We start from the raw sequence: 22,933 nt of genomic DNA on the forward strand, positions 1-22,933 counted from the left end.
CATTTCTAGTCAGCAGCACTCAGCCTGGTTCTTGGCTCATAGGGGGAGATTTATCAAAACCTGCCCAGAGGAAAACTTACTGAGTTGCCCATAGCAACCAATCAGATTGCTTCTTTCATTTTGCAGAGGCCTTGTTAAAAATGAAAGAAGCGATCTGATTGGTTGCTATGGGGAACTCAGCATATTTTCCTCTGGACAGGTTTAGATAGATCTCCCCCGTAAAGTTTTTCTCAACTTCATTCCCGTTCTCATGACATCAGCGCTTCCACCCAATCACATCAACGCATTCGTTTGCCAGTGTTAAACATGGCTACTTAGCCACTTCCGGAGCTTTAAAACCAATTAAACACAGAAGCTGTAAAGAGTGCTCTTTGCCACGTTCCATGGGTACGTGGTGACGTCAGCGAGCGCTACAGGTCTGTGGGCCGTGCGCTGATTGGTGGAATGGACGTGCCGGAGGTGTGGCCCTTGGCTTGGCCGCGTCGGGGCGTGGTTAGCTGGCAAAGAGTGGCAGTTGGTGGAAGTAAAGCGAGCGATGAGCTCCAGCCGGGGCTGAGCCTGTACGGGGTGACGGACGGACCATACCGGTGTGCAATCATGGAGGACGTAAACTCCAACATGAACGCGGACCTGGAGGTGCGGAAGCTGCAGGAGTTGGTAAAGAAGCTGGAGAAGCAAAACGAGCAGCTCCGCTCCCGCTCCGCACATGCCCCCAACTCCCCGAGAACAGTGACACTGCCCCCGGCTCCCCGGCCGCAGCCCTCCGCGCACCCTGCACCCGCCTCCGTCCTGCTCCTAGGCACCGGCGGCCGCAGCATGAGCCCCGGGCCTGCGGGCGGGCGGGGAGACGGAGCCGCCTGGGAAGAGTTCATGGAAGCGGTAGCCGAGGAGAGGAGGAAGGAGGCGGAGAGCGGGCTCCTGCTGGACCAGGTGGTGCCGCTCCGGCCGGACGAGCTGGAGACCATGGTGGACTTCGAGGAGGAGGAGAGCTGGTAGGTACCAGGGTGTATGGCAGCTGTCACATGACGTCACTGCTACCTATGACGTCACCACAGGCACCTCTTACTACGATGTGACAACCAAACTCTTAGAAAGTCACCCTGACATTTGATTGGTTATCCCCAACCTGTAGCTATTCGGGGAGTTGTAGTGTTGGAAAGGCACACATGTGGTGGTCAGTGCATGCTGGGAGTTGTAGTGTTCCAACAACTGGAGAGCCAAAGTGGTTTCTGTCAGAGCATGTTGGGAGTTGTTCTGCAGCAGCTGGAAAGCCACATGTGCGATGATGTGGCATGCTGGGAGTTGTAGTTCTACTACAGCTGGGGAGCCATGATGACATGACATGGTGGTTGTTCTACAGGTGCATCTGTCTGGACATGCTGGGAGTTGTAGTTCAGCAGTGTTATGTGCCATCAGTTTAGGAGCTGCTGCCACATCTTTGGGTGATTTATTGGTGATGTCTAGAAGTGATCTGACCGGCTGATACTAGTCACCTCCTCATCCTTTCATCTTATAACAACCTGTCTGGACAAATAATATCATGAAAGTAACAAAGTTATTGATACATAAATGCAAAATAACTGTCACACACCTAAAATCATTTAAAATGCATAAGGATAGAAAACCGGAGATGTAACTCCATGACACGGAGATAAAGAAAGGGGATCTGGAGTAAACTCCAAATGCTTCAGTGTGGTGAGGTGCAAAAATGAAAGGGGTACTCCACCCCTAGACATCTTACCCCCTATCCAAAGGATAGGGGATAAGATGTCTGATCGCGGGGGTACCGCCGCTGGGGACCCCCGCAGTATAGCATGCAGCACCCACCTGTATCTGCTTCCGTTAGTGCTGGAGGTTCTGGCTCCCGACCACGGGAACGGAAGAATCGTGACATCATGACTCCGCCCCCCGTGTGACTTCACGCCCCACCCCCTCAATGCAAGTCTATGGGAGGGGGTGTGATGGCTGTCATGCCCCCTCCCATAGGCTTGCATTGAGGGGGCGGAGCGTGAAGTCACACGTGGGGCGGAGTCATGATGTCACGATTCTTCCGTTCCCGTGTTCGACAGTAATCAATTTTAACAGGGTGCGGCGTGCAAGATCCCGGGGGTCCCCAGCGGCGGGACTCCCGCGATCAGGCATCTTATCCCATATCCTTTGTATAGGGAATAAGATGTCTAAGTGCCGGAGTACCCCTATAAGTAAACTGAACCATCTGAGACAGCCCACAGTACCACACATAAATTAGGGTAACTAAGAAAGGCGCCCAAGTAAATGCATGAGGAAATATATGGCAGGTAGCACAGAGGAAAGAATAAAAAAAAGCAAGGAGTTAGGTATTGGTAAGATGTGCGACAAAAGGTAATTACCAAGTGGACAAAAGAGACCCAGACCCCGTCACCCGACTTTTCGCCACTCAAGCTTCTTCTGAGGCGCCCCGGAAGAAGCCTCACCGCACTGCTGAAGCATTTGGAGTTTACTCCAGATCCTTTTCTTTCTGTGTCATGGAGTTACATGTCCGATTTTCTATCCTTATGCATTTTAAATGATTTTAGATGTATGCCATTTTTTGCATTTATGTATCAATAAAGTTTGTTACTTTCATGATATTATTTGGTCCATATACGCTCCTTTTTGTGTGTACAACTAGGACCTTAGCGTAGGATCCCTTATACTGCTCTTTGGGGACTTTTTGTGCATTATAAGAACATGTTTTGGTTAAAAAAAAAACTGCTATTCTCTGTGGGTCCATGTTATAGAGCAGGAGGAGCTGAGCAACCTGATATATAGCAGTGGTATTCAAATTTGTGACTGCAGATGCTGCAAAACTACAACTCCCAGCATGCCTGGGTATGCTGAGAGTTGTAGTTTTGCAGCATCTGGGGAGCCACAGTTTGGAGACCACTAATATACTGACACTTTGTCCATATCCAGTGGTGAAAAACGTATCCCCTATCCTAAGGATAGGGGATAAGTTTCAGGTTGCGGGGGGTCCGACTGCTGTGGCCCCCCATGATCTCTCTGTACGGGGGCCAGGCTCTCCGGCCAGAAAATGGGTGTTGACCACTGCACGAAGCGGTGGCCGACACGCCCCCTCAATACTGCGCTATGGCAGAGCCAGAGATTGCCGAAAGCAGCGCTTCGGCTCTGCCATAGAGTTGTATTGAGGGGGCGTGTCAGCTGTCGCTTTGTGCAGTGGTCAACACGCCCCGTGGGCTTTTGGTGCCTCGTAGAAGAGATCGTAGGGGGCCCCAGCAGTCGGACCCCCCGCGATCTGAAATTTATCCCCTATCCTTAGGATAGGGGATAAGTTTTTCACCACTGGATATCTCCTTTTAAGTTGTTTTACTCATTGAAAACTAAGCTTCTTGTCTGCATAGGAGTCCAATGGGCGGTCCCACTTAGTGATTGACAGCTCTTTGTAGACCTGCTGACTAGACTCCTAACGTACGATGCATAAAGGATTTTTTTATACAAAATTATATATCAATTTGCTTACCTACTCAATACTGGTAGATCGAGCAACATTTTTTTGGTGAATGATTCCCATTAAAGGGGTATTAGGAGTTTAAATTACTTATCCCCTGCTCATAGGATAGGGGATATGTGTCAATCACAAGGGGGCTAACTGGTGGGACCCCCTTATGATCTCCAGAACAGGGTCCCAGGGTCTTTATGATTAGAGCGGTGAGTCGCTCCATTCATTGTCTATGGAACTACTGAAGATAGTAAAGTACAACACTTGGCTACCTCCAGCAGCTCACATATAAAATGAACACAACAGCTAGGCACATGGGTGCCACTTCACAACAAAAACTTGAGGCCCAATACTGAAGATCTTTTTGGTGGGTAGGGAATAAGTAATGTTTAAGGAAAACGTTCACCCCCACTAAACCCGATACATCAGGCTATAGTGCAGGTGAACAGGAGACCGATGCGGGGTCTCTGACCTATATACGTACCTGCAGTCCGGCACCCGGTCCCTCTGAAGATGGAGGCGGGCCGCCGGCTGGATTTGAATATTCATCGGTGCTGGTCACATGAGCGCTTGTGCCTACTGAGTGATCCTTCAGAAACAGTTCATAAGCAATGGAGGGTAATACCTAATAACAGAGAAGCGCAAGAACGAAATCAAAGTGTTTGCGCACGCAGATATGCGCAGTACAACCACACCAAATAAACCTAAGAGTTCGCGCACATGATCTGTGCGCAGATAGTGCCAGAGTGATAGACTGCCTGCGCATATGTGACTGTGCAGACGAGATTAACACTCACCGGCAGCAATAATGAAAAAAGTAATCGCGCAGCCAAGAGTGCGCAAGTGACGTTAGGAGGTAAACAAATGCGCTGATTGGATGTCAGCAAATGAGTGGTGACGTGGTTAGAGGAGTGGTTATTACAGAATACAAAGCTCTGATTGAATGAACATTAGGGCAATCAAAAACAAACAGACCATACAACAAAGCAGTAATACAATCCTAAGATTCTATTGGATGGGGAGCGCTCATGCTCTCCCCAGTGATGTCACAAGCGGAGTCTATAAATAAGCTGACACGGTGCCCACGCTTAGATGCCCGCCGCCTCTTGATAAAGCTACTTATGTAGCGAAACATGTCGAGGGGGGGGGGGGGTGCAGAGTTAGGAGTACAGTGGTCCCTCAACATACGGTGGTAATCCGTTCCAAAAGGACCATCGTTTGTTGAAACCATCATATGTTGAGGGATCCGTGCAATGTAAAGTATAGGACAGTGGTCTACGACCTGCGGACCTCCAGATGTTGCAAAACTACAACACCCAGCATGCCCGGACAGCCGTTGGCTGAGAGTTGTAGTTTTGCAACATGTGGAGGTCCGCAGGTTGTAGACCACTGGTAGAGGAAGTTGTACTCGCCTGTCCCCGCCGCTCCGGACCATCACCCCTGCCCTTGATGTCGCCTTCCATCTGTGTCGCCGTGTCCCCGACGCTCCGGCAAGGCCTCTGCTTCCCCGGCATCCTCGCTCTCCGTCACCGCCATCACGTTGCTACGCACGCCGCTCCTATTGGATGACGGGACGGCGTGCGCAGGGACGTGATGACGATGGAGAGCACCGACGATGCAGGGGATCCCAAAGAGGATGCGCCAGAGCACCGAGGACAGGTAAGTGATCGTCAGCGGACCACACGGGGCGCCGTAAACGGCTATTTGGCGCAGTTGAAGCAGTCAGCGCTGCCGGATAGCCATTTATGCGATGCTGCCTTCAACATGTGATGGCCTCTGAGAGGCCATCGTATGTTGAAATTATCGTAGGTCGGGGGGGGTCACTGTATAAAGTGCTGAGCCCCAATACAGAAGACAGTGTGACCTGCAGGCACACTTAGACCGTATAACCACAAGTACTGAACCTTGGAGAGCTCTCTAACAGTTTAACAAATCTAATAAAAGCAATAAGGGTGTTCAGCACTATAGTTTTTAAATAGTGTGTAGAAATTCTAACAAAATAAAGCTTATGGGAATTTTAAAGTATATGGGGAATTAGGGTATTTTTGGATTACCCCTAGGGGAATCTATTGGAAACTATTTGAATTTACCCTCCATATACTGGTCTTGACCAGATATGTTACTGAGCGCTCACGTGACCAGCACAGATTTATGTTGAAATCCAGGCGGTGGGCCGCCTCCAGTGTGCAATTCCGTGCTGGAAGAAGCCGGTCTTCAGAGGGACCGGGCACCGGACTGCAGGTATGTGTATATATAGGTCATTGACCCTGCATCGGTCTCCTGTTCACTCGCACTACAACCCGGTGTATCTGGTTTAGTTTGGGTGAACGGGTGATTGTTTTCCTTTAACCTGGGGCACCTCTAAGTGATGCTATATGGGGTTCATTGGCCCCTTTTCCTTATTTGTAATAGAAGTCTACACCATCATAAACTTAAGGTGGGATCCCAAACCTGTATCTCCAAAACCTATAGGGCATGCTGGGAGTTGTGATTCTCTAACTGCTGGAGAGCCACAAGTTGAGGATCCCTGATCTAAGGACATATCATACCAGTTCTTCTATGTGCAGATTGTGATTTGGCATTAGATATTATGTATAATCTTTTGCCATATGGGTCAGGCTGTTCTCTGGTGTGATAATGGTGATGAGTAGAGATGAGCGAAGTTAGTGATTCGATTCGTCGGCTGACTTTATCCTGCATAAATGAGTTCAGCTTTCAGGTGCTCCGGTGGGCTGGAGACTCTCTCCTAGGACTGTATCCACCTTTTCCAGCCCACCGGAGCACCTGAAAGCTGAACTAATTTATGCAGGAAAAGTCATCAACTGCCGAGCCGAGAAGTTTGTGACGAATCGAATTACTGGAAGTTCGCTCATCTCTAGTGATGAGGTGACTGGAAAGGCAGCATTCAATTCCATCGCAGTCACTTCAGTTTGTTGCTGACAAATGTCGGTCCAATGCAACGTAACACCTGCCAGTACTTGTCTCTCTCCATCGCTGTCTGCCCTGCATCATGACTTTATGGATGTGATGTCTCTGGCAGTGTTCACATTGGCTGTAGTAACTGCTGTGTGTGCTGTTGGTCTTTCTGATGATGACTTCCCTTTTAGGGTGCATTCACATCACGTTTTTTACATACGGTTGCAATAGTGGGTTTTAAATATGAAAACCGTATGCAACCATATGAAAAAACATATTAATTGACATCCCATATAAAATCGTACACACGTGTATGCGGATGTGTGCAGTTTGGATCTTGCCTGTTTTTATTTTTTCCCGTGGTTTTAAGAAAGGGACTGTCCGGTTTTAGGATCTTTCATTATGATGTAAAAACTTTTTTTTATAACGTTGCACTTAACGCAAAACGCGTTGAGCATTAAAATACATACGGTTGTGTGAGTTTTTTTTGTTTCCCATTTGGGGAAACCAAAAAACAAATACGGCAACCGTATGCCAAAAACCTGATGTGAATGTAGCCTTACTTAGAAGCCAGGTCCGACTATCATAGATAATACAGGTTCAGCCGATCTAACCCCTGGTGGACAGCAGGTTGGACATGTAGGGTCTATTCACCCAGCAGAAATCTGCCTGAAATGAAAGCCCAATACACTTCTATGGGATTCCGCACTCCCGTTGACACCTCAGAAATCCCACTTGCGGATTAGCAGGATTTCTGCGGTGTCAATGGGAGTGCGGAATCCCATAGAAGTGTATTGGGCTTTCATTTCACCAGCGGATTCTGTTGTGTGACTAGACCCTTAGGGTACGTTCACATGAGCGGACCCACAGCGTATTTTATGCTGCAGATCTGCAGCTGAAGGACCGCTACATGGTGACTTTACATGTGCCTGCTCGAAGCGGCCATACACGCAGACACACACTGAAGGGATGTGCGAGTCACAGTGCATGCGTGCTGTGATCCCCCTGCTCCATGAGCTAGGCTGAGAGCTCCCCTGATGTGCGAGTATACTGCACACACTCGCACATCGCATTGTCTGCTCGTAGCTGCATATTGCCTTTCCGAGCAGGCACATGTAAAGCCACCATCCGGCGGATCCACAGGGTAAAATACGCTGTGGGTCCGCTCGTGTGAACGTATCCTAAGGGTTAATTCACACTGGCAGATTACCTGCGGAACTTCCACAGCATATTTGTGGAAAATCCGCAGAGGATTTTGCTACTATTTACTTCAATGAGTCAGCAGAAAATCTGCAATAGAGGCAGATTTGCAGATTTTCCTTTGGGCCCATTGAAGTCAATTGGCAAAATCTTTTGCAGATTTTCCACAGCAAATCATTCGAGATGAGCGAACTTACAGTAAAGTCGATTTGTCACGAACTTCTCGGCTCGGCAGTTGATGACTTATCCTGCATAAATGAGTTCAGCTTTCAGGTGCTCCGGTGGGTTGGAGACTCTTTCCTAGGACTGTATCCACCTTTTCTAGCCCACCGGAGAACCTGAAAGCTAAACTAATTTTTGCAGGATAAGTCATCAACTGCCGAGCCGAGAAGTTTGTGACTAATCGAATTTACTGTAAGTTCGCTCATCTCTACAAATTATCTGCTGAAATTCCACAGGTAATCCGCCCCTGTGAATGCAGGGCCGCTTACTGGCCGCCCCCTGTGAATGCAGGGCCGCTTACTGGCCGCCCCCTGTGAATGCAGGGCCGCTTACTGGCCGCCCCCTGTGAATGCAGGGCCGCTTACTGGCCGCCCCCTGTGAATGCAGGGCCGCTTACTGGCCGCCCCCTGTGAATGCAGGGCCGCTTACTGGCCGCCCCCTGTGAATGCAGGGCCGCTTACTGGCCGCCCCCTGTGAATGCAGGGCCGCTTACTGGCCGCCCCCTGTGAATGCAGGGCCGCTTACTGGCCGCCCCCTGTGAATGCAGGGCCGCTTACTGGCCGCCCCCTGTGAATGCAGGGCCGCTTACTGGCCGCCCCCTGTGAATGCAGGGCCGCTTACTGGCCGCCCCCTGTGAATGCAGGGCCGCTTACTGGCCGCCCCCTGTGAATGCAGGGCCGCTTACTGGCCGCCCCCTGTGAATGCAGGGCCGCTTACTGGCCGCCCCCTGTGAATGCAGGGCCGCTTACTGGCCGCCCCCTGTGAATGCAGGGCCGCTTACTGGCTGCCCCTGTGATATATGGGCTGGCTGTATCCCTCACTCTTTGCTCAGTCTCAACCACTTTTGTCTACTATAGGGCCCCCAGTCTTATCTATATGGTCTTCGCTGATTGGGTGATCTGCAGGGGTCTTGACAATATTGTTGACTTTTTTTTTTCCTAGTGGGTTCTGGCAACTGGTACCCATGTTCTGTCCAGGGGCGGCACCCATATAGATGAGAGGGGAACGCCTCTCCTGGATTTTCAGCTTTAGCCACTTGTGTCTATTCCAGGAAACCTCCCTTTTATTGCTGATCCTTCAGTCACAAATCTGTCATCGCTGCATGTTATGTAGGTTCCTAAGATGTCCCACACTTGGGTGGATAACAAGGGTTACTTTCCGGAAGGCTTTGGAAGAACCACCTCTACCTAAAAGGGAAAGGTAATCCTATGAAGTCTGAGGCATTAATCTGTTATGGAAAGCTGCTTAGCTGGTGTCTAATGGTATAACATGGGAAATTATCGGGGAGTGCAGACTACTCAGCACACTTTTGGAATTGAAAAAGTGGTTATGGCAGACATGACTGTATGGCCTTATTGTTCATATTTAATTGGATTGTGTTATTTAGCAGCAACATGACAAAGTGCTGAAAAGAGAAACCGTAAGTTGTAAAAAAATGATTTCTTTAGAATATAAATGAAACGCTTGTTCTGATCTGTAAATACCAGGGTGCCTCCAGCTGTTGCAAAACTACAACACCCAGCATGCCCGGACAGCCGAAGGCTGTCCGGGCATGCTGGGAGTTGTAGTTTTGCAACAGCTGGAGTCACACTGGTATAAAGAAATGAGTCCGCATAGTGCAGGAGAAAACTATCCAGGGATCCATGGTGCATAGTCATTTGTTTACATGCCAGGATGTGCAGCCTTTGAGCAAGACCATGGTACGATAAGAATAAATGCTTTACATGCAAAGGGTGGAAAAGGAGTATATAAGTAGCCCACAGTGCAGCCTGCCACTGCCCCCTGTATAAAAACAAACGAACAAAAGGGAAATAGTACATAGTAAAAAGAAATGGTAGAAGAAAAGCGCAAAAGGTCACCTGTCATGGAGGTACCATCACTATTCGCTATCAAATGTCTAAAAGGATTTAGTTAAAGGGGTATTCCAGACAAAACAAAAAAATATATACAATAACATACATGTATAATATATATATTTTTTTTAAACTGGCTCCAGAAAGTTACAGATTTGCAAATTACTTAAATAAATAAAAAATCATAATCCTTCCAGTACTTATCAGCTGCCGAAGTTGAGTTGTTCTTTTTCTGTCTGACAACAACGCTCTCTGCTGACTCCTCTGCTTGTCTCAAAGCTTTAGAGGTTTGCTATGGGGATTTGCTCCTACTCTGGACAGTTCCTGAGACAGAGGTGTTAGCAGAGAGCACTGTTGCCAGACAGAAGCTGATAAGTACTGGAAGAATTTAAGATTTTTTTTTATTTTTTTTTATGAGTAATTTACAAATCTGTTTAACTTTCTGGAGCCAGTTGATAGAGAGGTAATCAAATTCCTGGAATACCCCTTTAAATTTCATTTGACAAAGGATTGTCCTGCTGGAGGTTGTCCACTATAATGTGTGGGTACCTGTACAGAGACAAATCTGTCGCCCCACACATGCTGAGTTTAATTGTTTATCTGTTTACCTGGCATTCCCTCTTCTCTTCTACCCAATTTAGCTTCTGCGGGTGAATATTTTGGGTGTGACTTAAGCCGTCTATAGCTATTGATAGCCAGTAAATCCAGTGTAGGGGGAGGCAAACAGTTAGGGTTTTTTCTGATCCCATCGTCCAGATTATAAGGGCACACCGCACTGGAGAGAAGTCATTGCTCGCTTTGTTTTTCTATGAAAGGGAATTGTAGTTTTGGAAATGACAATTCTATTTAGTTATGTTTTCTCCTTGTTTCGGTTAGTTAAATGTTATGCCTAAAGTGAACTTTACTGGAGCCGATGTACAAGAAAGCCTCCGTGACTGCAGTGTGCCATCTGTAAAGTTTAGGGGAGGAGGGATAATTCTATGGGGTTGTTTTTCAGGCTTAGCCCTCCTAGTTCCACTGTATGCTTCAACTGGGGGAACAGTTTGTATTTGGCTAGTTTTGTGTCCTAGTGCACTAAGCATGGTCCAAAAAGGCTAGTGTCGAAGAACTTGACTGGTCCAAAAGTTCTGACCTTAAAGGGGTACTCCACTGGAAAACATTTTTTATTTATTTCTTTTTAAATCAACTGGTGCCAGAAAGTTAAACAGACTTGTAAATTACTTCCAGTACTTATCAGCTGCTGTTATGATCCACAGGAAGTTCTTTTCTTTTTGACTTTCCTTTCTGTCTGACCACAGTGCTCTCTGATGACACCTCTGTCCATGTCAGGAACTTTCCAGAGTAGGAGCAAATCCCCATAGTAAACCTATCCTGCTCTGGACAGTTCCTAAAATGGACAGAGGTGTCAGAAGAGAGCACTGTGGTTAGGCAGAAAGGAAATTCAAAAACATAATAAATACCTGTGGAGTATACAGAAGCTGATGAGTACTGGTAGGATTAAGATTTTTTAATAGAAGTAATTTACAAATCTGTTTAACTTTCTGGCACCAGTTGATTTAAAAAAATAAAAAAAATAAAAAATTCCAGTGGAGTACCCCTTTTTAAGGGCCTATTCACACGGCAGAATTCGGCCTCAAATTAAAGCCTATAGACTTCTATGGGATTCCGCACTCCCATTCACACTTTCCGCTTGCAGAAATTCAGAAGTGTGAATTGGAGTGTGGAATCCCATAGAAGTCTATTGGCTTTCATTTGAGGCGGAATTCCGCAAGCCAAAATTCTGCCGTGTGACTAGACCCTAACTCTATTTAACAGCTTTGGGATGAAATGGAACAGAATTGCTCGCCAGGCCCGCTCATCATAAATGCTATTCAATTCCCTAAGACGCCTAAAAATCTTGTAGAAAGCCTTCCCATAAGAGTGGAAGCTGTTAAATGCAAAGGGTGTGACAACTCCATCTTACTGTCTGTTCTGTACACACCTCTGTCCATTTAATTTTTCTTTTTGTCTTAAGTTTTCTCCATTTCTTTATGGCGGAGTGTTGGTTTTGTTTGAGGTCTATCAGTCCCATGTCCATTGTTCTGAATATTGCTGTCTGCGGAGATATTCTTCCCATCAAATATGGCTAAATCTGCAAAGATGCCACCAACGCAGATGTGAACAGAGCCTTACAGAGTGAGCTTATTTGGGCGGGGTCACCTTTTTCCTCGCGTAGCCTGTATTTTTTGAGGTTTTATTTTTACCCCTCCACTAGTTGATGCATATTGCTCTTTATAGCTAGATGATGATGATAATGGCGTTGTAGCCGTGCCCGCGGGTGATGGTGACTCATATTTATGGGTGTTCTAGGCTAAGATGCTGTAAATGATACTTCCAGTCCATTAGTACAATACTTACCGGATGAGGTTACATTAGGAGTCATTTGCATCAGCAGATTTCTTATTTATGAGCTAATGTAAAGACTTCTCACTGTAGACATACGTAAGCCGGCCTCAGCAATGCCAAGACATGTCACTGGGAACGCTGGTGGATCTGCCACCGATCGCTCCAGTGTTTTTCATGGTGTACAGGAAGGGCCTATGGCAGCTGAATGATTTCTAATTTATATTTGGGTGTATCTTGTGGCCACAATACAAGTTGTTTCTGAGATTTCTCATTTAAAATGTGAGATTGTATATCAGGGGAATGTGTTTTGATTCCTCCATCTGTAAAGCAGATTAGTAAATTCTGACTGTTAGTACATTACATTTTGTCAATTTAGATCAGAGCTTGTCCCCACAATGAAGAATAATGGTAACTAGTGTTGAGCAAAATGATGTGACCAAACCTGATGGCTCGGCTGTTGATTGCTTTAGTCTGCATATATTAGTTCTGCTTTCTAAATCTTTTGGGCGCCTGATAAAGGATAATACAGTTCTAGCAGACCTTTTACTCTCATCCTGGTCTTTGCCAGGCAACTGGGGCACTTTTATATGCAGACTAAAGCAAGCAACAGCCGAGCCATCAGGTTCTGGTTTGGACACACTTACTCAGTATCAAAAGTGACGTAGAATGTCCTCAAAGCTCTTATTACATACTATTTATTTTATTTAACTATTTTAAGTTAGATGGTATCTGATCTTCACATTACCAGGGTATTCCTATCTCAGACATTTGACTTTTTTTTCACAGGATATGCCATAAATGTCCTAAGTCTAGGGCCCATACCCATCTCTAGAATGATGGGTGCCCACCTCCAGCCTGGTTGTGGCAGCCAAAGGTAGCCGGGAATCTAAAAACAGCCTTTCTTAGATGGCTTTGATCTGTGGCCTCTTTAGACATTATGGGGGAGATTTATTATAATTTGTGTAAAGGAAGAGTGATGCAGTTGCCCATAACAGGATGGTATAAGATCACATACATTTCATACCATCCTTCTGCCTGAGATCACACAGCTGGCTCCAGGATGCCCCTTTATGTAAATCCAAGCCCCTCAATGCAGCATCAGCACACAGTATTGTAATGAAGGGTACACCTTCAGATCGGGTACAAAACCCCTAGTTTCTCCAGAATTGGGGTGGTGGGGGGGCGTAGTAATAAAATAATACCACTAAACTCAGGGCACCCTAAGCATTCAGACAAATCACAATGTCTGAGACCACAGGTTTTCTGTGTTAAAGGGGTTGTCTCATCTCCCCTGATTACCTCTCTGCTACTGCTGTCTGCTCACACTCCTGGGATTGCTGGTGGGTGGGGCTGGGGTCAGAGGCAAGTAATCTGCTTCTGTGCCTGATGGCTTCCAAGCTTAAGTACTATGCCTGCCACTGACAGACATGATAAATGTGCCAAGATAAGCCTGAGCAGGGAGCCTGATGTTCTGTCAGGCGCTCTGACTAGGGAGTGATGTCACAAATGCTTCTAAAGCAGAGCTGGTAGACAGGAACCATGGCTACCAGCTGTCAACAAGAGGGGAGATAAGAGTGATCTACAGAGCCATGCAAGTTTGGTAAATGAAGCCCATTGCAAACATGTTGATACTGCCATGTGTAGACAGAGACATGATTAAGGAGATTGGAGCACTCCCTTTAAAGAGTACCTGTCATTAAACCATATTTTCTAAACTAACTCCGATTATATTCCCTAACTACTCCCAACACCCCTCCTGCCCATAAAAATGTTTCCGAGCTTTAAAAAGCTGTGAATCATACCTTTCCCCTTGCTCATTGTCTGAGCTCCCGGCAGGAGAAAGTGGGTGTTCCCCAGCAGGTGCGACGTCACTGAAGCCTGTGAGAGCTGTGCCTCGCAATGCCCTGCATGCACTTCGAGTTTGGTCTCCTGCCAGTCCAGGAAGAGACCGAACTAACTGTTTGACTTGTGCAGGGAACAGAACAGAGCCACCTAGTGGCCGCTTTTTCAATCACATTAAAACATGTAAAGATTGAGAATTTTAACAGCAAGTAAATAGCAAAGTGTCTTATAATTACATAAGGAACAATATATTAAAAGTTTAGTTTGGTGACAGGTGGAAACAGTGTAGCCCCACAAGCTATGCTTTCAATGCTAAGCTGTGTCATCAACTTCTATTTAAGCTATGGAAACAATATAGAACAACCTGCTTGGCTGTTTCTGCCATCCTGGCCACCACAACCAAGTTATTCTTAGGATTGGCGCAAGTCTAGCATCTGAGAATGATTAGTGCAAGTTGTATGTGTCGCTACATAGGCTGAAATGGAACACTGCCCTGGATCTATGGGCAGATATGAACTTGCTGGATTGAAAATCACTTCTTGTAGTGTTGTGTTCAAAATAAAATGATTACTTTTACCATTAGAAACCATAAGGGTGCATCCACACGGGCGGATTTATTTTTGGATTTCCTGCTGCGTATTTGAAAGTTGACGGGCTCTTTATGGCTGTCTGCAGCAGATTTTTGCTGTGGAAAATCCACAGTGAAGAGCCCGCCCCTCTTCAAATATGCAGCGGGAAACCTACAAATAAATCCGCCCATGTGAACGTACCCAAAGGCTAGGTTTCCACACAGGTTTTTTTTTTTTTTTTTTTTCTCCTGGTGTTTTCTGGAAGTCTGCCACCAGTTTTTGAGCTAAAGTGGATTCAGTAGAAAGAAGTATTAGTCCTTCCATTATATTTTCTATTACTTTTGTATACTTTTATGGCTTTGGCTCGAACTGCAGTGGTATTCCCTCCCCCAGCAGGTAACAGGAAAAGCCGCGTGTGGATAAACAGGAGTTTACCTGGTCAGTCTATGGCATCGCCTCTTCTAAGCTGGTCAGTGCAGTTGTGCATGCTCTGTATTGAAGTATGGTCAGGTGTTCAGTCTAATACTCAAAGGGGATTAATCCAAAGGAGGGCAGAGTCGTGACTTCACGATACTCCATCCCCGGTGTCGAGAGGCTTCAGACACGGCTCGATCATTGCTTCAAGCAACTGAGGCAGGTGGTGCTGCATGAGATTGCAGAGGGCCCCTGTGATCAGACATCTTATCCCCTATCCTTTGGATAGGGGATAACATTTCTTGGGGCCGGAGTACCCCTTTAACCATATATAGAAACTCTTTACTCACACCACACTCCAGTGTAGGATGTCCTTACAGAGCGATGTGTTGTCTGCAGACAGTGACCTATTACCCAGCAGCTCCATACTGTGCCCTGCTGCAGCCAACAGGATGAATATATTGTAATCCTTTGTCGTCAGCATGAACTATCTTGGCAGGGCACATGAGCAGGCTTTTCCATTTATAGATGTCTGCTGCCTGTGGACGGCCAAGGCGTGAGATGTCCTGAGCGTGTCTCTGGGAGAGCTGAATTCATATGTTATTGCCGTATGGATTTATTCTGCTGTCAGTACTGCCACTCCATAAAGACACTCTAATCCCAAGAAAGTTTTAAATAGTTTCTAAGTAATGTAAAAACCACTTACTGTTGGCACTTTATAAAAACACTATAATACCCTATTGTAATGTTGCAGCATGCACAGTGGCTTTTGTGACATGTAGTAAATATTTAGTTTGGTTAGTGTTGCAGCATATAGCTTTTATGACAAGTGATGGCTTGCCTTCACAGATTGTAAATCACCTTTAGGCTCTGATCATACTAGCGTCATGGCTTCAGGTCTCAACAGGGACACATCCACTTGTATATGAGTCCCAAGCTATCCTGACTGATCTCATTTACTAGCAGGTTTCCATCAAAGTTTTGTAAAAAAAAAAAAAAAAAAAAAAATATATATAAATATATATATATATATATAAATATATATATATATATATATATATATATATATATATATATATATATATATATAAAAATATATATAAATATATATTTATATTTTATACTAGTATACTGATACCAAACTACAGCATGAACCTGGCATACAGGTGCACACTGCTGGGCTAAATATACATAATCAGGAGAATACAGCAGCGCACTGCAGTTATCGGCTGTTTCTCTGACACCCCCCCCCCCCCCCCCGGCCCCTAAGAAGCTGCTGCAGATCACTGATTTAAAGTGGGCGCTTTAAATCGATGAACTGCAGCGGCTTTTGAGGGGCCAGAGACCCCCTGCCTGTCCTTAGTCTAACCACAGCCGCTGCCCCATTGCCTCCCCCATCCCCGGTTTTATAATTACCTGTTCCCGGGGTTCGCGCTACCTCTGGCTCCAGCAGCGCCCTGAGCTGTCACTGTACGCACTGACGGTGACGTTGCATTGAGGACGTCACTGGTCATTGCGCAGCACACAGCGTAACTCAGGATGCGGCAGGAACCAGAAGTAGCACAGACCCTGGGGCCCGGGAACAGGTAATTATAAAATCGGGGATGGGGGAGGCAGTGGGGGGGGTCAGGGCATTATCGGCTTATCGCCAAGGTAATTGCCGATACCAGTAACATCCAAAATCGTGAATATCCGCCGATAATATCGGCCAAACCGATAATCTGTCGATCCCTAACTGCAAAAAAATGAGAAAATTGAGGTACTTTGCTCACCATTTGGCCAAATAGTTTGGACCTTTATAAGCTTGGTAACTGATTGCACAGAGGGCCTGTCCCAATGAGGTCACCTTATCGCGGTGGGATGGTCCAAACTATTTGGCCAAAGGGTGAGCAAAGCACCTCAATTTTTTTGCATTGTAGCGATATAGCCGAAGGCTGTCCAGGCATGCTTGGAGTTGTAGTTTTACAATAGCTGGAGGCACACTGGTTGGGTAACAACTGTGTGTGTATAGAGAGAGATAGATATACATATTCTTGCCAACAAAAAAATGTGACCAAATATGTGTATCACGGTATTTTTTCAACTTGTGGCGGTTCCACAGTATTTTCTCACCCCCCCCCCCCCAAGCATGTGACCCGCCAGCACTGTTCTGCTCCCCCCTCCCAATTAATGATCAGCCCAGCGGGGTACTACTCACATATGTCAAGCACTGCCCTCCTCCTCTTTGTTGGGGGCCGCCGGCAATGGAACTCACTGTACGCCAGTGGTCTCCAACCTGCGGACCTCCAGCTGTTGCAAAACTACAACTCCAAGCATGCCCAGACAGCCAACGGCCAGCCCCAGTGATAGGCTGAGCCCACTGTCATGTAAGAAGCCGGCTTCTTACAGGACAGTGGGCTCAGCCTATCACTGGCCGGGGTGGGGCATCGCTCCGGCCGGTGATAGGCTGACGGCTGTCCACGTTCCAGTCCCCTGCGTGCGGCCGAGGTGGGTGAGTTAAAAGTTTATTTTCTGTATCTTTTGCAGCCCGGGCATAGGTATACAGCGTACAGCAGTGGTCTCCAACCTGCGAACCTGCAGGTTGGAGACCACTGGCGTACATTATAGAGGAGGGGGGCAGTGCTTGACATCTGTGAGTAGTAACCCGCTGGGCTGATCCTTTAATTGGGGGGAGCAGAACAGTGCTGGCGGGTAAACATAGGATTAGTTCCCCGATGTGGGGACAGCGCTGCGCTGATAATACATTCCCGAGGGGGAGGGGCCCAACCGGTATTGCGGTATGGGGGAAAATTCATATTGTGCAGCCCAAAAAATTCGGTATGAACCAGTATACCGCCCAGCCCTAGTACATACCTTCCTTCGCTGCTCCGGTCTCCGCCACGATCCTCTTCCTGGTTGCCGGTGGTCGGCGAGTCATGCTGCGCTCAGCCAATCACCGGCCGCAGCAGGTGCCGGGGAGGAAAACGTCACACTGCCGCTCAGCCTATCACCGGCCGAGTTGGGACTTTGCTGCGGCCGGTGATCGGCTGAGTGCAGTATGACTTGCAGACCACCGGCAACCAGGAAGAGGATTGCGGCGGAGACCGGAGCGGTTTACCGGAGGCACCAGGGGAGCGAAGGAAGGTATGTGCCTTGTTGTTTTTTTTTACTGCTGGCAGTATGTAGTACAATTTTCCTATTCTGGAGTACTCCTTTAAGACTTAGTGTCTAATAGAAAATCAGTGACTGCATTGCACAGGCTAGGGGGAGCCTGGGGGAGCCAGCCCAATTTTCTTAAATTCCCAGAGGAGCAGTGACCTATCAAGATACATCTTTTCTGTTCTTTACCACTCTTCAGGCACCAACACCAGTGGATTTGAAAAAACTACAAAAACCCCTCCCCTGTTGCACATAGACAGAGGAGGAAGGTAGACAGGCGAGGTCTAGTTTGCAGCAGCCAAACAAGTTGCTTACTATTAGCCCCCTCTGCTGGTCAAGAGTGAGAAATATGACAAGTTATTATTAAATTGTTCATATTTTGTGACTAGTACATTTTTTTTTTTAAAGGTTTAGAAAAATATTTAAAAATGTGAAAATTATTTAACCTCTAAAAAAAAAAAAAAAAAAAAAAAATTATCACATTTGGTGAGACATACCCTTTAATGATATGTGACTGTGATCTGTATATGTATCACAAGGTGCAGTTACTTTTTTTAATTATAAAAAAAAAAATTATATATATATGATATATAATATATAATTATTTTTTTTTTTTTTTAAATCTAGACCATAAGAACGAAGAATAAAGACAGGGTATTTCTGGGGCTGCTTCCCCTGCACAATGAAGCTGTTCTGCTCCTTGGCCAGTTAATATGGAATTATTCTGTAATATGGGAGTATAATCTAGAATCACCCTGACTGAAGAGCAGTATGGGGGTGGGTAGGGGTTGTTTTTAATGTTTTCCATGGAGTTTGATAGCGGAAAGCTTCAGGCTGTGATTTCACATGACTCCAGATACTGAGAAAGATGAGAACAGACAGCGCTGCCTTTCTTAAAGAGGTCATGTTAGGAGCTTGAAAATCGTATTGAGCCGCCCATTGCATCTGTACAAGAATCTTCACAAGTAAGAGACTCCACAACAACACGAATGGTTCATGGAGCTGGGCAAATAAATCCTCTTGGTCCTTTGCTTTTCTATTAAAAAAAATATATATCTGTCTATACAGTTCAACAAAAAATTGTTAACTTTTTTTTTTAAATGTTATCTTTTTGAGTAATGTTTTAGGTTATGTTCACACATACAGGATCTGCTGCATATTTTCTGCTGCTGATTTTGCTGCGCTTTAATGGAATCTGTCGGCTCCACATCATGCTCAGAGCTCAATTTTTGAAGTGTCTGTTCTGAGTTTCCGCCCTCCCTGCCTTGATTGACATACATACAGGACTCCTATTCCACTACTGAACTGTGCACATAACTCAGGCAGGGAGGGGTGGGAGGAGGCATGCACCCTTAGTGCCACCTCCTTGACACTTGATCTCTTAGCATGAGCTACAGATGGTAGATTCCCATTAAAGTTAACCAAAGCTGGTCATACATACATTTTATCTTGGTCCTTTTTGTTTAATCTAGAGAATTTTTACACACCACCTTGTAAATATTCATAGACCCTTCGCTAATGTGGGTGGACATATGTGAGAAGGGAGGATGGAGGCAGGGAAGCCCTGTATACCTGCTCCCCTCTCTATTGCTCAGTGGGGATATTAGCATTGGTAAATGTATACAGCCCGGATCTCTGGAACTGGACGACAGATCCGTGTGAGTTATACCTCTTTTGTAATCTGGTTTACTTGCATTTTACCTCTGTTTATTGGGTTTAGTGCGGGAGAACAAGGTGGTTTCCTTTTAACCCCTGAAGGATGCAAGACATACATGTACGCCCTGCGCCCGCTCCCCTTTTATAACCGTTCCCGAGCGCGCGTCATAACTGGGTGGTTCTGGTGGCTATCAACCCGACAGACGATCGTGGTGATGCCTGGCATGAACCACTTAGACGCCTCGATCAAAGTTTATTGTGGCATCTAAAATTTAAAAAACACTCCCCGCAGCACAGAAGAGCTGATTGGGACCATCACGGTAAAATAGTGATGTCCCGATCAGCTGAGAGGACGGCGGGGGGGGCCCTTGCCTGCCTTCTTGCCGTCTGATTGGCTCTCCAGGGCTCCAGTCAGCCATGGCAGGCTGGAGCAATGGAGCACCGATAACTTATCAATGCTATGGCATAACATTGTGCCGTATATACAATCTAATGATTGCATGTAAACAAAAGTAAACACAAACGTGTGGTATTGCCGCGTGTGTAAATGTCCGAACTATAAAAATATATTAACTAAACCGAATGGACAATGGAGTATACGTAATAAAAGAGAAAAAAGAAAGTTCAGAATTGCATATTTTGTCATTTTGTATAACCTATAAAAAAAATTCGAATTTTTTAAAAGTAAAACAAAATCAAACCTATAAGTTGGGTATCATTTTAATCTTATGGACCTAAAGAATAAAGAGATGTCATTTTAACCAAAAACTGCACTGCGTAGAGGCAGCAGCCCCCAAATTTTACAAAATTGTGTGTTTTGTTAATTTTTCCCCACAAGCAAGCCCTCATATAGGTCTGTAGGTGGAAAACTGAAAGTTATGGGGAGGGGGGCGTGGCCCCCTGTGCAGGTCACCGCCCCCCCCCCCCTCTCAGTATGCTGTCTGCTCACATCTCCCCTAGCATTAGCAAAACTACAACTCCCAGCTTGTCCTCACTGACAGTAGCGGGACACAAACTGACAGTTTAAGGATTTTTCCTCCAGCTGTGAGCCCTGCGCTCATATCTGTCAATCAAGGAAGTGTGTCCATGATTTAGGTGATGATGAATGGACACAGCAGGACTAGTATTTGTCCAGGCAGGGGGGCAGTTGTTTGACTGGCTATTTCAGTATTTACTGACATTTTTCTAATGAAAACAATTGCAAACCTATTGGTTTTGCCTGCTTTACAACATATCAAAGGTTTTTGTATCTGACAGTGCCCATTTAATGCTAAATCTGCTCAGCAGAGCGGGGTGCAAAGACTTTGAAGCTGCCCACAGTAGGACTCCTAGTCAGTGCTGGTATGGAGGTTCCAGGGGCTGCTTGCTGTCCCAAGTGTAAGGATCCAGTACCAGGCTCCGCTACTATGAAAAGCACTGGGTCCCAGATTTATCTGAACAAGATAAAAATATTTCCCCACAGCAACCAATCACAGCTCAGCTTTCATTTCTGACATTGCTCTGGGGTAAGTGAAAGCTGACCTTTGATTGCTTTGACCAAACGACACATTTTGTCTTGTACAGATTAATACATCTGAGCCAATGTCTGCAAGTAGGAGAAATGTAAAATCCATTGTAAACAATAGAGACCGAGGCCAAGAGTCCAACCTAACTATGCTAATATTCATGGCCTATCCTGAGGATTGGGGATATAGTGACTACTGGAATGTATACTCCATAGAAGCCTGCAGATTGTAAATCCTGATCAAAAGTGAACAATTAAAGGGTAAACTGAAAAGAAGTAAAAAACCCTTTGGGTGGAGGCCGTATTTAATTCCCTTCTGATCTTTCGCACACCCTGTAGCTTGTACATCTAGCTACAAGACGTTAACACGATATCTACATGCTAAAACTATTATTAAGACTTGGTTATGATACAAAATATACTGACTTTTTTTTTTCCTATAAAGACATATATATTTTCAGAAACTTCTGTAAGGTTTGGACTGTCACCTAATAGTTAAAAACAAAAAACAAAAAAAAAACTTTATACAGCACCAAGTGCAACACTTTCCTCTGCACTCTACAATACTGCCGTATGTTAAAGGGGTATTCCAACTGGCTCCAGAAAGTTACATATTTGTAAATTACTTCTATAAAAAAAAAAAAAAAATCTTAATCCTTCCAATAATTATCAGCTGCTGAAGTTGAGTTATTTTCTGTCTGGCAGCAGTGCTCACTGCTGACATCTCTGCTTGTCTCGGGAACTGCACAGAGAAGAGGAGGTTTACTAAGGGGATTTGCTTCTACTCTGGACAGTTCCCGAGACAGTTCAGAGAGCACTTAGACAAAAAAGAACAAATCAACTTCAGCACCTCATGAGTACTGAAAGGATTAATATTTTCTAATAGAAGTGATTTACGAATCTGTTTAACTTTCTGGAGCCAGTTGATATATAAATATATTTTTTCCTGGATAACCCCCTTAACTTCATTTTCGCGCTGTACACTTTACAGTAATAGATGTTCTCTGGGTGAATGATTAAAATGATACCCATGGTTACATACATTTCAATTAATGTACTGCTTTTAAAATATCTCAAACTTTTTTTTTTTTTACAAAATCATTGTTTAAAATGCCCTATTTTACCCCCTCTAACTTTCTTATTTTTCCCTATTCAGGGATGCGCCATGATCTGTAGTTTGCTTTGGTACCAGATTTGCGTATGTGTCTTTTTGATCACTTTTTCTAAAAAAATGTTTGCAGTTTGATGTGACCTTTTTTACTTTCAATTTTTTTTTCGTTTACGCCGTTTGCCGTAGGGGATCATTAATATTATATTTTTATAGATCGGACATTTACGCATGCAAAAATAACAAATATGTTTTATTTATAATTTTTTTTACGCTTTTATGTATTAATATGGGGAAAAAGTGATTACAAATTTTATCGGGAAAGGGTATTTTCACTTTTTTTTTTTCTCAAACTTTTTTTTTTTTTTACATTTAACACTTTTTTTTTTTTTTTTTTTTTAGTCCCCATAGGGGACTATTTTTATATCAATCATTAGATTTCTAATACTGTTCAGTGCTATGCATAGGGCATGGCATTAATCATTATTATTGGTGATCTTCAGTTCTGGTCTGCTGGAAGGCAGATCAGTGCAGAAGACCCTGGGAGATGGACGGAGGTAGGTGATGGGACCTCTGTCCGCCATCTTGGCTGATCTGATAGTGCCGTGGGCGATCAGATCAGCCATTATAAGTGCTGCTCTACTGCAG

The 22,933-nt window shown here is 45.3% G+C and overlaps 1 protein-coding gene across 2 annotated transcripts in view; it reads left to right on the top strand.

Moving 5' to 3' along the window:
* Nucleotides 1–212: 212 nt before the first annotated feature.
* SLAIN2 (SLAIN motif family member 2) overlaps nucleotides 213–22,933 on the top strand; it is a 52,348-nt gene continuing 29,627 nt past the window's right edge. The window contains exon 1 of one of the 2 annotated variants that reach the window (XM_056557601.1): nucleotides 213–992. In XM_056557601.1, the coding sequence (XP_056413576.1) occupies nucleotides 445–992 (548 nt within the window). In that variant the 5' untranslated portion in view covers nucleotides 213–444. The remainder of the gene's footprint in view (nucleotides 993–22,933) is intronic. The other variant, XM_056557606.1, reaches the window with a different exon arrangement.

This window comes from Hyla sarda, chromosome 1 (assembly GCF_029499605.1).
Source record: "Hyla sarda isolate aHylSar1 chromosome 1, aHylSar1.hap1, whole genome shotgun sequence".
NCBI classification, from domain to species: Eukaryota; Metazoa; Chordata; class Amphibia; order Anura; family Hylidae; genus Hyla; species Hyla sarda.